Below are 14,264 nucleotides of genomic sequence, written 5' to 3' on the forward strand. Positions count from 1 at the left end.
TTATAGTAGAATAGTTCCCCCACACTGTACGCCAGGATAAGAGGACGTTACTTTGGAAAAATGAGGCATGAGATTCCACTTAAACCATTTAAGTAACAGATGCGTAATTTGTTTAAGTAGGACTGGACTTAACCATTTAAGTTGAACACACTAAAAGGCAAATCATTTGTACTTCAAATATCCTGTAAAATCGACTCCACTTTCCAGTCGTTCAACTCAGCGTTCAGTTGAATGTCTCGTTCATTAAAGTACAATTTTAGGTTGTTAACACTTGAAAATAAATTCACCACCAAAATCTTGACATGTACTCATAAAGAAATGCACACAAAATTCAGCTCATTTGTGCTCAACTTTATTCAAAGTTGCAAAAACACAATGTTGCAAAGTCACAAAAGTCACTGTCAAAAGAGTTCCTATTGATGCCCATTCTGTTGGACTCTTGAGGGGTTGTTGTGGAAGGATCTGGTCAATAAAGATCAAATGTAACAGGATCAGCTTTTCTCCATGGTTTATTGTCAAAGTATTTCTCTGCAGAAAAATGTTCACTCCAGCCGCTTCATGCACAAGGCTAGAATCAGAAGAAGAGACCCCGGACCCTTAGAGTGATTCTCCTTTTAAGGAGGAGACAAAACACAGAAGGTCAAAAGACAAGAGCTCAGCTGGATGATGTTTTAAGACAGGAACGGAGCACTTTTCAGTTTCATCATTGCTCACCAACACACATGCAAGCAATACGGATTTTTCATCTCCCATCCATACAGAACAGGATGCATGGGCCACACAACGCCTCTGTCTCTTCTGGAGTTATCTCATGTCATGCTGTAGTCACACATTATCACAAGCCTACTCAGAGATGTACAAACGGGACGATCTCTTCAGGTCATGGGATGAGGTACCAGACAGCAGGCTGTGTTAAACAGTATAACACAGAAAATTCAGGGTTCATGGTTGGCCTAATAAAAGATTATGATTTATTAATTACAAGTATCCAAAATTCCTGTGACAGGGTTCAGTTGAGGGGCAGCTGGCTTTCCTCAAAGCAGAGGACGCTAGCTTGAATGTCTAAAAGGTCTGCATCACGAAGACCCTACAGAGTTAAACGGACAAAAAGACATCATGTCTACTACAACTTGTCTGTAAATATGTGTGCATTGAAAGTGGAGTCTACACTGCTCTGACAGTCACAGTTTATAGGGATGGTTGACTTTGTGGTGTGGTAACTTTTAAGTGAATAGTCTGCAGAGGAGAAAAAGATTGTGTTTCAGAGCAAGTTTCTATCAGCTTCCATGACAAACATACAGACATTAGCTCTAGGGCCCATAAAAGTACAATTCAATCAGTTGTATTGTGAACTACGGCAGCTCTGCCCAACAGTGTGAAAAAGAAAAAGTTGAAAATGTCCAAGTTAAAGTTGAACTCAAATGTAGGCTACACACCAAAATTCAAACGCATTGCATTTTTCTAAGTTGACTAGAGCTTCATAGACAATACAATATTTTCTTTCCATCAGTTTAACATGAAAAATAACTCACCGACTTCCAGAATGAGAGAAACCAATGGACGGGGAAAATGCCATCTTCTTGCAGTCCTCTGTCAATTTACTTTGTTGTCCTCTGACTGAGAAAAATGCAGGTTTTTTCAAGCACGTGCAGCTTAGTCAGGCTAGTCCAGAGTTTTTGTCCAGATATTTTGAGCAAAATTAATTTACTTATTGTGAAAACAAGACAAAGGCAACCTTCTCCATCAAACAAGCCCAGACTCGCCTTGAGTGGATTAGCCAATGAGATTTTGACTTGCTGAAGTTCACAATTAGTCAATAAGATTCTGACACATGCTGACTTCAGTCCAAAAAATATGTTTTGATGTTTGTTCATCTTAAAACAGTTTGTACACCCAGTGATCACATCATAATAGTACAACGTACTTAAACCGTTTAAGAAATGCAACAAAACTCAAAATTTTTAATCAAAGTTACTTAAACGGTTTAAGCTGACACAAGTTCTCGGTTAACAGTGCACTCATAGTCACATGCATTTCACATCGTCTGTGCAGGTTTCTCCCCAATCCTCCTTTCCTGACTCTCTGGTGCTCTATACTCCAGCACTTATGGTCCAGCAGTGCAAACTAGTGGTGCTGTGATTCTCTGCGGTCTAACCTCCCACTGAACTGCATTCACTTGTATGAATTGCTCATCAGATAAAAACATATACATGACAGTTTTTTACAAACTTTGCCAAGGAGTTGCAATGAAACATATCATAGATGACACTCTTCTGATTAAACAGTTCCTCTTGGCTCTTTGTTTTCCTTTCACTTCCCAGATCAAATATTTTAAAACTGTGTATTACTTGTGAGGTAGTTGAGAAGAACAACAGAACCAAACATGTGAAACAACAGAAGGCCCAAACTGGAAAATAGCCCATTTTCTTTCATAACATTCAATCCAATAAACTGAAGTTCTACATGTCCCTAGCGTTGGCTAGCAACTGATACCCTTCTTTGCATTGCTGTTAGAAATGTGGGTCACTATGGAGAGAGGAAGGGAATGAAGTGTTTGCAGTTGTGGAAGGCAGTGTTTTTTTGGTTTTGTGAGTAAAAGAGAGAGTGATGGATAGAGGACAGGGGGGGTTGGGGAAGGCCTAAGTTGAACACCCTGGCTTGTAATATATTCGGCCCTATTGTGATGAATCAATGCACCGTGCAATAATGGGGGGTAAGGAGGGGCACGGGGCTGTAGGGGAGCTATGACGAGATGTCTTCTGCCTCATGTCGTGCCCCCCGAAACAGCTCAGCGTCTCGCAGACTCTTATCCGAGTTACACCAAGTGCTTCTTCATTTCATATCTTGGTTCATTTTCTTGTTACTGGAGGAGCTGGCCCCAGACGAGAGCCCCAAGGACAGACACATCCGAAGACTCAATAGTTTTGTTACACAGACAGTAATGCTGTGAGACTGTGCACAGTTTCCACTGTTGACAGGTTGTGGTGAAAGTCTGTGCTGTCATATGGTGCATGTGTGGTGTTCATCTGCACGTACAGGACTGTGACATCTCTGCTGAATGCTGTGGTGTGTGAACAAAAGTCTGCCACGATGAACTGAGGTGAGAACATTTTTATTTTGTTCAGAAAGTACAGATTTAAGTTTGTAGTTGCCTGGTAATATAAAAAAATAACCAAAAAAAAAAAACCTAAACAGCATGCACTTATTTTGCACTTTGTCTTAGTGATAAGAAATAGTTGCATTGTTGTATAGTCGTTGACATTATTGCACTGTGATGCAAGTGGAAGTGAAAGTGGAAGTTTGGTGTTAAGCCAATCTCTTGGTAATATACTGTACGTGCATGCCTGAGTTTGTTGATGGGCATACTAAATACAGGCAGTTACTTGAAGTGAACCACGATACACATATTACACGTTAGAAATGTTAGAAAATTGTTATGTTTTAAATAACCAGTGTTTGAGTTGTGGCTTCGCTCCTGCAGAACGAGTGAATGCAGGAGTCTTTGTGCTCTGAATTTAAGAGACCACGCCAATCAATTAAGACTGCTGTGCTGAATGGAGACTGGCAGAGCAGAGGGAGCAGTTGTTTATAGGCCTCACGCTTTGTTTCCGTCTCAACCTTGTGAAAGCACAGACTGTGAGAACAAAACCAAAGTATTGTATCTGAATAAAGATGACTAAGAACAATAGTAGCCTCTGTACAGACAAGACTGAGAAAAATGTGAGAGGAGTTTTTTTGGGGGTGGGGGTGGGGGGGGGGGATAAGGAGTGGCCACTGACAGAAAAGGACACATGGATGACTGGCACCAAAGTGATCAAATTAGCACAAAACGTTGCTGAACAAAAGGGCATTAGGTCAGTGCATATTCATCCGTTTAGTGAGCGGATGACTAAATCATGACTCATTATTTAAGAAGTAATGTAGGTAATGATTGTTCAGTTCAGCTGAATGTGTTTTAATGTTTGAACCAACAACACTCAAACAGGCACCAATTACAGCTCCAACAATAAAGGTTTCAAGATAAAAAGTTGATATTAGATGAAATTTGTTCTTATGGAACAATGCATCATCTGCAGCCCACCTCAGCTCAATCCATTTTAGCATCATCATTTTGGTTTTCTAGCCCACAACTTTACTGTTTAAGTATATTGGTCAGCAGCAGCAGAAGAAAAAGACTGGGATAAACAAACTGTACGCCAGCATCGGGGGAAAAGATAGGCACACACATAATGACAATTTGGTGAACATAATGGAGCATTTAGAAGCTACAGTCATTAGTGAGTTTCAGGTGTCCAGAAAACGAATGCTTATGTTGCTCTGCGTCTGCTGTGTGTGTAAATTAGTTGCGTGATGCCAAATCTAAAAGTTGTGTTTTGTCATGACCTAAAAGATTTGTGGGGCAAATGATTATAGAATTCTAAGCTATTGCATTCAGCTTTAAAAGATAGCCTATGTTATCAGATGCCATCAGACTGGATACAAGAGTGTTTTGTATTTAAACTGACTGCAAATGATCTGATTTCAAACAGGTAGGATGTGATCTGCTCACCCCATCTGTGGGACACGATGTCACAGGGCAGAGGGAGAATTTGGGAAGGGAGTGGAAAGCAGTTTATTCTCACTTACCTTCTCCTCCTGGCTTTACCATGCATGGGCTTCCTCCCCAACTTTTGGTCCCGAGTGTTAACACTGTCCTGGGATTCGCAAACACACCAGTACATCACAGAGAGGGCTATTCTCAATGTCACCCTGGAGACTCTGAGGAGCAGCAGAAAACACCTGGGAAACCCTGCAGAGGAACCAGTGAGTAGATTTACATCCAGTATAAAAATATATAAAACACCTGCTATTTATAATTACACAGCGAAATTAAGAGCTATACTGTTAAAAAGTGAACAATTCAATTAAATCCCACTTGATCTTCTGATAATAAAAAAGGTTAAACAGCCTGTATCTCTCCCAGACCAGACTGGGCCGTGGCTTCTGGCGAGCAGTGGGAGAAGTGGTGAAGTCCAACGCGGCCATGGACTTCCTGAACTCCACCAGGTCCGACCCCGTGTACCACTTTGATTCAGAGCGTGTGGACAGCGCCATGGGGATGTTACGGCAGTTCTGGGCTCAGACTCTGCTCTCAGTACGGGCCAAAGAATACCAAAGTGCTCGTCACAGCTTGGGCCAGCTATTTCACTCCCTGCAGGTACACAACAGCACAGTGAGCGCCAGAAGATGTATGGATGAGGAGGGTAGTGGAAGTTGATGCCATGCTTCTCTTGTCTCTGGTCTCTTGTGGCCATCTTGCAATAACCTCAAGGGCTCCTTTGCGTTGAAAGGAGCCAGTTGAGGTGGTTCGGGCATCTAGTAAGGATGCCCCCTGGGGCGCCTCCCTAGGGAGGTGTTCCAGGCAAGTCCAGCTGGGAGGAGGCCGCGGGGAAGACCCAGGACTAGGTGGAGAGATTATATCTCCACACTGGCCTGGGAACGCCTCGGGATCCCCCAGTTAGAGCTGGTTAATGTGGCCCGGAAAAGGGAAGTTTGGGGTCCCTGCTAAAGCTGCTGCCCCCACGACCCGACCCCGGATATGCAGATGAAGATGAGATGAGATGGGATGTAATACTAACTCTGATGCCCCAATTAGGAGGTACCGCCACCGGAACCAATTCAAATCAGTGCAGAGCAACAGGTCACCCCACTTATGGGCAATGGCAATAAAGGCTGCATTACTTTTTAGCAATATTGTTTAACAATTTGAGAACAAACTTCTTAGGCACATGTAAATACACACAAAAGAAAAGCAAGTTTAAGTGCAGAAGCAAAAACCTTTGTGGCGTGCTATTTGGAGATCCCAATTGTGGTGATGCAGGCTCAGTTAAAGTACATTCACTGATAACAGTGGTGTTCTTCTGCATGTCTGTTATCTTCTTGTCTTATTAGCGGTACAGTTTTTCTCCATTTACATTCTGAATTCTGAATGAACCTGAATATAATTCTGTATGTTGAAATTGACATGACTGTTGAATCAATATTTACACAAGTATTGCTTTGTCCATTTATATCCTAGGACTTCTACAGCCACAGTAACTGGGTGGAGATGGGCCAGCGCTTCATTTACCTCCACCTGCTGCAGCCAGAGGAGCCTGCCATCCCTGTGGCTGAAGGTACTTCATCATATCTGTCACTAAGAACGTTATCACATTAAAAAGTGATCCCAGGACTAGGAGATGATTAAGGTTATTGAATTTCATCTGAAAATGATGAGGATATCTTTTATAGATTATCTTAAAACACACATCGAGTCACTTTGAATATGAGCACAATTATTTCAGTTTTGTGATTGCATGTTTGCCTAACTGTGTTGATTGCCTATTGTGATTGAGATCATTATAATGGTTTGATTTCAGTCACATTCCCCTGACCTTTGAGTTCCTTAAAGGCAAAACATTTGTGCTCCAGGTTATATTAAAGGACCGGATATGGTTGTACAAGGAGTAGAATTTGATCGCAAGAATTTGGGGATTTTTTCAAAAGTTGCTGTAGATAAGTTCATGATGTGTCAACTACTGTCGTTTAGTACCACACTATTATCGTTGTGTAGTATTTAAAGTCATATGCTCGTATACAGTATTCAATCTTTCTGTAATTTCCCAGCTTGGGATCAGTAAAGTATTTATATTCTATTGACTGTAGCGTTAACCAGACATTTTTATAGATTGTAGTCATTGCATGCTTTTGTCACTATTGAATTTGTGAAGCCAAATGCAGACACACAGGCAAGGCATGTTAACTTAAAGCTTAGATAACTATATGAGAGGTCAGTGATTTGTCAATAGAAAGGCAGTTAGAACAGGCAGCGATCTGGTTCTACAACCACGCCTAGTAATGTAAACATTCTGGCCACTAAACAGTGGAAACTATGATTATATATACAGTACACTCACACTGTGAATGTTAACGGTGGAAACAGGGTGTGCAGGCATGTGGCTGATGCACAGAGATGAGAGAGTGGATGAATCTGCCATCACATGATCTGAAAAGTACACCTGTGGCCTAGACTTTAATGTAACAATATTCACTTTTTCTGCTGATGTAAATAGTTTTCTCTTCTGGGTTCATGACTTAAGAACAAATAAGAAAAAAAAACATTTAGTCAGGATAATCTTTATAAGTTCCTTTAAAAAAATTTAATCTGTGAAACAGCTGGTGAAAAAAGGTTTTGGATGTGAAAAAAAAGTTGTCAGGATCAGGTTTGTTGTCGTACTACTCTGAAGGGCTGAAGGGGACCACCACCCCATGTTCTACATAAAAGCAACAGTAGAGTAAAATACATTTAAAAGACAGACATGACATTAATATAAACTAGGCTGCTAACACATAACATCTTGTTTTTAGAGCGAAACATGAATGCTTCTAGTCTCATTTAGATCACGGGGTAGTGGTGCACTCTTGTGGCCGATATCGGTTTTACAACAACCAACATTTAGAAAATCCTGACAAAACTTTCCCCCCACCATTTTTTACAGATGCTTTTGTTAAAAAAGGAAATTGCGCAAACATTACATTAAGATGAAGCAGTGATCATTTGGATCTTCATTGTGCCTCATTAATATTAGACCAACCCCTCTTTCCTTCTGTCCACAGAAGACACTCCTACCTGTATGGAGTGCTTCAGTGCCACCTGTCGAGACAACCTCCTTCCAAGGATGACAAACACACAGCATGACACCCGGCTGCTCACCACTGGCTACTTCAGCACTTTCCCTCCAAAACCATATGGTACGTCGGTGAAACTTCATCCACCAGTCCCCAAAGGAAAAAATACATTCAAAGGAGAGCTTTTTTTCATAACACTTTAAATATATTGACTTTTTCTTTTTCAGGAAAATGTAGTCATGGAGGTATTCTGGACAGTAGCCGCTATATGGGGGCCAAAGGGGGCATCAACAAGGACAGCACCTCACCCCTTTTTTCCCCTCACCATTATCTCCATGTGAAAGCTGCCAATTTGGCTACGGAGGCCACCCTGAGTGTCCTGAAAGACCTCAGAGACACTGTGGGCCATAAAACATTCCTCAGGTAGATTTTGACAACTGTTTTGCAGGTAGTTTTTGTAATTTCCCAAAGACAAAACACACTGGGCTCAGATTAATATTTCAATATGCTGTACGTTGTTTAGTTAAATAACATAAGTCATGATTTTCCTCTAAACGTCCTTCGACAGGCTCTTCAGTGTGAAGCAGGTCCCTGCTTTGGTGTTTGTCATGGACACCACAGGCAGCATGTTTGAGGAGATCACCGCTGCTCGCTTCCGGGCCCACTCCATCATCCAGAGCCGAGCCGGCAGCCCCGGGCAGCCTGGCACATTTCTACTTGTGCCCTTCCATGACCCAGGTGAGAGGATAACAATCAGCTTACATTTTAAAAGTTATGTTAGAGTTAGAACAGTTTAAATTATGCTCATATTCAGGTTCACATAGTTTTTGGGTTTCTACCAGAAAATTGTACCTGCTTTAATTGTAAAAAAAAAAAAAAAAAGATTTCTCACACCGCTCTGACTGGCATACAAGAAATATCTGGCACACCTTCAAAAAGGTTGTTCCAAAGCTGTGGGTGGAGATACTCAGATGGGGGGGCTGTATTTTCTAATGAGCCTGCATGGGACATAGGTAGGGGAGCCAAATCTGACTTGGCTGGCTGGTTGAATCCCATGTTTTCAGCTCACAAAAACTGACTGGATTGTACTCAAATGTATGTGCACAAGAGCTGAAAAGCTACGTTTTCCCCTTTAAGCCAAGTTACAATCATGATTTGAGAGCTACGGTGATACAACACCAGGTAAAAATAGGAAATTCATTCATTGGGTGCCTTTAAAGCCCTCCTGACAACAACAAAGGAAAGCATCACAGGATCAAGGAAACTTAAATGTATGCTTTGATAAAAGGAAAGCTACCCCGGCCCCAAATAGGTTCACAAGAAAACAACAATAATGTCCACAAGGTTTGTCCAACTAAAAAAAAGTCCTCCTTAACAAAGCTGCTTTCCAAAAAGCACACATGGAGTATATGTCCTCCCTTCAAAATGCAAAAGTACAAATTGAGAAAAACAGTGCATTGCAAAACCCTCTCATAAAGAACTGAACTCACCAGATGAAGTATGGAGAAATGGTCTCGAGTTCCAGTTCTTAAATAATTATGGTCCTCAAATCACACTGATTCATGTTCACTTCAGATGGATAAAGTGCAACCTTTAAAAGGAGCTTAATGCTTTCCCCCACTTGACTGAAGGATGCATGGCTCCTTCATTCCTCCGTGTAACTCCACAAACATTTCCCTTTTCTCCACCCCAAACAATTCACTTCCCATTGTCCTACAGGCCACGCCCCCCGCTCACCTGTGATCCTTAAGGAAGCAGATCACCTGGCGAATGTTATCTGCGGCAAACGCAAGTTAAAGGACCTGTGTGTAAAATTGTGTGGCAACTAATACACCCTGAATCCCACACACTGGTCGTCTAAAGCATGGGTGACATGGATATAGTGCACCAAAGACTTAACCTTGCAAGACTTGGTTACACATATTTGTCGCAGTCAGGAACTACACAGTACTGCACAGAGCGTGAAAGAGCATAAGGCCAACTGAAGTTTGTCTCAGCATTTGAATTAAGCTTCAATTGTTTCACAAGTTCAATGGGATGGCTAACATTCTAACATTTCTATCTCCTACACCCTGCAGAGGTAGGACCAGTGTATGAGACGGATGACCCAGACCAGTTTATGCAGCACATGGAGAGCCTGATGGCGCTGGGAGGAGGAGACGAACCTGAGATGTGTCTCTCTGCCGTTCAGGTACATTTAGATGTTGTTTCTTTTCTACAGTGATGAGGTTTTGTGCATGAGTCTAAGAACACATGTACAGTATGAGAATAACAAATGCATGTGGCAGCTGATTTTATTCTTGCTGTGTGTTTTAAGCTGGCACTCACTCACAGTCCACCGCTGTCAGAGATCTTCGTATTCACCGACGCCTCCCCTAAAGACGCCCACTTGTTCGATGTGGTAAAGGCCCTCGCACTTGAGAAACAGAGCAGGGTAGGTTTGGATTCTTTAGATGATTCCTCTCTAATAAAAAGCTACATTATCTTTAGGATGGATTTGGTCTGCAGCCAAACATTGGTCACGTTATGTGCTGATTTTCCAAAAGGTGACGTTTCTCCTGACTGAAGACCCCAACTACACGTCAGAGCGCACAGGGAGGAGGAAGAGGAGGAGGAGGAGGAGGAGGAGAAGTAAGGAATCTTTGTCCCCTGATCGTTTCTCTCTCTACTCTGCCCTGTCCTCGCTGTCAGGAGGACTGACAATATTCACCACCAACTCTGACATCCGCGGGGTCTCTACCATAGTGGAGGATAACACAGCCGCCGACAAGGTACTACAGCAAGAGCCAATGCTTCATCCAAGTTCTCAAGGCCAAGAAAGCATGAGTGGTTACCAGTGTTTTTGGCTTGTGACCACCTCCAAGTAGACATTACTTACAACTCCTTGTCACTGGTCCCGTATGTCTGATTATGACCTCAGTAATTTACCCCTTTATTTTATTTAAAGAATTTCAAAGGCCTGAAGATGCAAAATAACTCATACTTAACTGAGCTACATCATGAGTGTCTGTTTCATACTGATGTGAACAACTTCCACCAATCTTAGTAAATAGCTGCCAGCTTGGTATGTCATAGATAAACAGCTTTGAATTATCATCATCATCATAAATATGTCTGTTTACACATCCAGATCCAGTATCATTATCATTCATTCAGAGTCATGTCACCTGATGAATTTAATATTCACCTTCCTTTTAGCTCTGTTTTTGATCACCACCAACTCCTGAGGGAAATATCTGACTCTTCTGCTGCTAAATGATCTATATGGTCACCAGCTAGGTGCTACCTTTAGTGTTAGGTAGGTAGCGTACAGTGAGGTTTTAGTTTTTGTGCTGAAAACAGCTTCTTGGTGTAGCTTAAAATGAGGTCGAGAGTGGTGAGGGAGAACCAAAACAGCTGTAAAACCAGAACAATGAGATCAATAACACTAAAACGCTCAGTAGAGCTGAGGGGAGCGCCATTATTTGACATTATTAACTGTTTGCTTATACGTAAAAGACCCCTTTTACATACAATTTTTATCATAACTATATTGTATGCCATTTACATTTTTCTTCTTCTTCTTCCCCAGGTGACCCTCCTCCATGTGGAAACTGACCAAGAGTTGATGTCCTCCCATTCTTTCAGAGTTGACAGCTCAGTAAAAAACGTCACACTACACGTCACTGGCATCCTGACAGAGTGCATCCTTACCAGTCCTTTAGGTAACTGTAGGGCAAAGTTAACTGCACTTGATACTTTCTCATACAGTCTTTTAATACCACTGCCCTTCTTTGCATTTGATGTCAAAATAAGCCCAGATGTTCCTCCTCCTTTCCTTGTTAGACCAAAGTCAGTCTCTGCTGAGCGAGCAAGGCCCTCTGGCAGAGTTGGAGCGCTTCGAGGGTTTCTACCGCATCAGCCTGCTCTCCCCTATACAGCCAGGCCAGTGGAAACTCCAAGCCAAGAGTGACGGACACCTGACATTCAATGTAATAGGTAAAAGAACACAGTTGGACACATTAGTTGTTAATAAATGTTGAACTGAGAAGAGACAAAGAGTTGTCTTTTGATCTGCACTCCGACAGGTGACAGCAGTGTAGATTTCCTGTATTACTTTGCCACCGTAACCAATGAGACACACCCAGGTTTGGCCAGAGTGGAGGGGAGTCCCGTAGCAGGTAAGTCTAATACAATTTGTGGGAAATTTGAAATTGGGGTCTAGTCAGCGGTTGTTTTTACGTTATTGACGTTAATGGTCATGTGTCTCACTCACTGAGAAAATTATCTAAATGATCTATCCATCTATGTATCTATGTATCTATCTATCTATCTATCTATCTATCTATCTATCTATTAATATGTATCAGTGACATCATACAGTAGCCTCACAACCAGGATTGTGTCTGACATTTAGCAAAACCGTCTTGCTCCTTCTCTGATTCGTCAGGTGTCGCGGCTTTTCTGGTGCTGGCTGTAACAGGCTTGGCTCCAGATGAGGAGGCGACTTTCACTCACGTGACACTGCTTGGAGCAGACGGGGAGAGCCTCCAGCAGGTGAAGCTGAACTCCTCCTCCTCTTCATCCTCCTATTCTGTGCAGGAGCTGGTGGGACGGGTGGACTCTGTTCCCAGAGTCCCCTTCTGTGTTCGACTCACGGGCCGAGACAGCAGAGGAAACAAGCTGGAGAGGGTCTCCACGGAGATGGTTCAGCCCACTCACGTTCAGATACAGGTAATGGCAACGTCTGATTCAAACAATTTCACATTGATGCACGTCATCTCCACTGGCTCTTGTTGTGATAATCTTTCATTGTCTATGTGTCTCTGTGTCTTTAGGTGTTGTCCGTCCCCCGCCTGGTACCCGGTCACAGCACAATGGTGGATTTTGACATCCTGAACCATGGCCCAGCTCGACTCTTCAGTCTGACCGCTGATGATGACTGTGGATATCTTCATAAGAGGGGCCCTCACAGGTAAAGCAAGAGCCATTTAATGTCTTACAGTATGTGTTCTCACTTTGCTCTCATGTAAAGTCATATGAATGTTTTGGTAATATTAGAAAATAACATGTCATACCATTTAAGTATTGTTGTTTTGAAGTATATAATTTGACCTGGACAATTTCTGTCCCTCAGGTTCCACGTTGCAGAACAGGGATCTTTCCGCGGCCAGGTGGACCTCCTCACTCCTGCCACTGCTCAAGCAGGAGCGACTGTCACCCTTACGCTCACGGTGCACGCTCTTGACTCTCCAGATTCAAATTACGCAGTAGCCTACTTGACCGTGATCCCCCCGGTGAGCACTCACCAAAATCCAATAACAATATACTCTGTTAAGAGTCTGCTTTTAAGTCTGCTTGTATTGTTTTGAAATCTCCAGTTCTTTCATTGCATGTATAGATAATTCATAAACTGTGTAATAGACTCACTTCCTCTTTCTCTTGTAGGATCCTGACACGTCCCCACCATCCTGCTCCGCTGCACGAGTACAGTCTACCTGTCCTTCCATTTGCAACGAGTCTAGCTGGAGCGTATCTCTGGTCGTGTCAGACAGGGGGCGCTCCGGCCTTGCTGCCCTCCAGCTACGGAAGGGCGAAGGAATTCTGACTTTATTCCACAGCCCCCCACCCACAGAGGACAGCCTGGAAATGCCTCAGCCCGGCCTGGACCAGCAACAGGCAAACAGTGAAGGCCAGCACTACCACCAACACCACCAACACCACCACCACAAAGCCAAATTAGAGAAAGGAGACCCCCCTTTGAATGTATCTGGATGGGTTCCGGGCTCATCTCAGCCACTGTGGGTGAAATACACATCCAGTTGCTGCTCTGTTCAGGCTGAGCTGCTGGTTTGGGACACAGCTGGAAACATGAAGCGCTGCCATCTAATATCTGGCCAGCAGAGGCAGCTAGGAGACAGGAGCACAGAAACCAGTGGAGCTGGGCGGATTACACTCGCAGGCGTCTCGTTCTGGTTGTTGGGTCTGCTGTGCTCTTCTCTGCTTTAGGTCGATGTGATTACCAATGTTTTGCAGGTCAAACTAATCTGAAAAGTGTTGATCACTGGATTCCAGATTCCAACGAAAGATACCAAACTTTTTTGGAGGACAGAGACAGATACAGCTGGATAAACAAATTTGAATTTTGAAATAAGCACTTAGTGCAAAGAAGTCTTTCCCAGTTACTGATTATGTACTTGCTGCTGTAAATTGTAAAGAGGGTGCACTGAATAAAAAAATAATCTGTTTTAGTAGTACTGTCATTGGAGCTGAGGACAGCAAAGTGCTTTACAATTTTAGCTTCACATTTACCCATTCACACACACACATGCACACGCACACACACACACACACACACACACACAGACACACACACACACACACACACACACACACACACACACACACACACACACACACACACACACACACACACACACACACACACACACACACACACACACACACACACACACACACACACACACACACACACACACACACACACACACACACACACACACACACACACACACACACACACACACACACACACACACATGGCTGCAAACTACCAAACTACTACTTATTTGGGGTTCAGTGTCTTGCCCAAGGACACTTCGACTTGTGGACAGGAG

General features: G+C 42.9%; 1 protein-coding gene across 1 annotated transcript; it reads left to right on the plus strand.

Annotated features, from left to right (window-relative positions):
- Positions 1-4,566: 4,566 nt before the first annotated feature.
- Positions 4,567-13,635, plus strand: vwa7 (von Willebrand factor A domain containing 7; the record flags this gene model as incomplete). The annotated part of the gene is made up of 16 exons (XM_083914172.1): positions 4,567-4,803; positions 4,964-5,197; positions 6,059-6,155; positions 7,636-7,770; positions 7,875-8,070; positions 8,216-8,385; positions 9,726-9,838; positions 9,965-10,081; positions 10,194-10,418; positions 11,219-11,351; positions 11,473-11,625; positions 11,715-11,807; positions 12,077-12,360; positions 12,465-12,601; positions 12,764-12,923; positions 13,075-13,635. 16 exons carry the CDS (start codon positions 4,567-4,569, stop codon positions 13,633-13,635), a joined length of 3,045 nt encoding a protein of 1,014 aa, XP_083770298.1.
- Between the last annotated feature and the right edge of the window lie 629 nt (positions 13,636-14,264).

This window comes from Echiichthys vipera (assembly GCF_963691815.1).
Source record: "Echiichthys vipera genome assembly, chromosome: 5".
NCBI classification, from domain to species: domain Eukaryota; kingdom Metazoa; phylum Chordata; class Actinopteri; order Perciformes; family Trachinidae; genus Echiichthys; species Echiichthys vipera.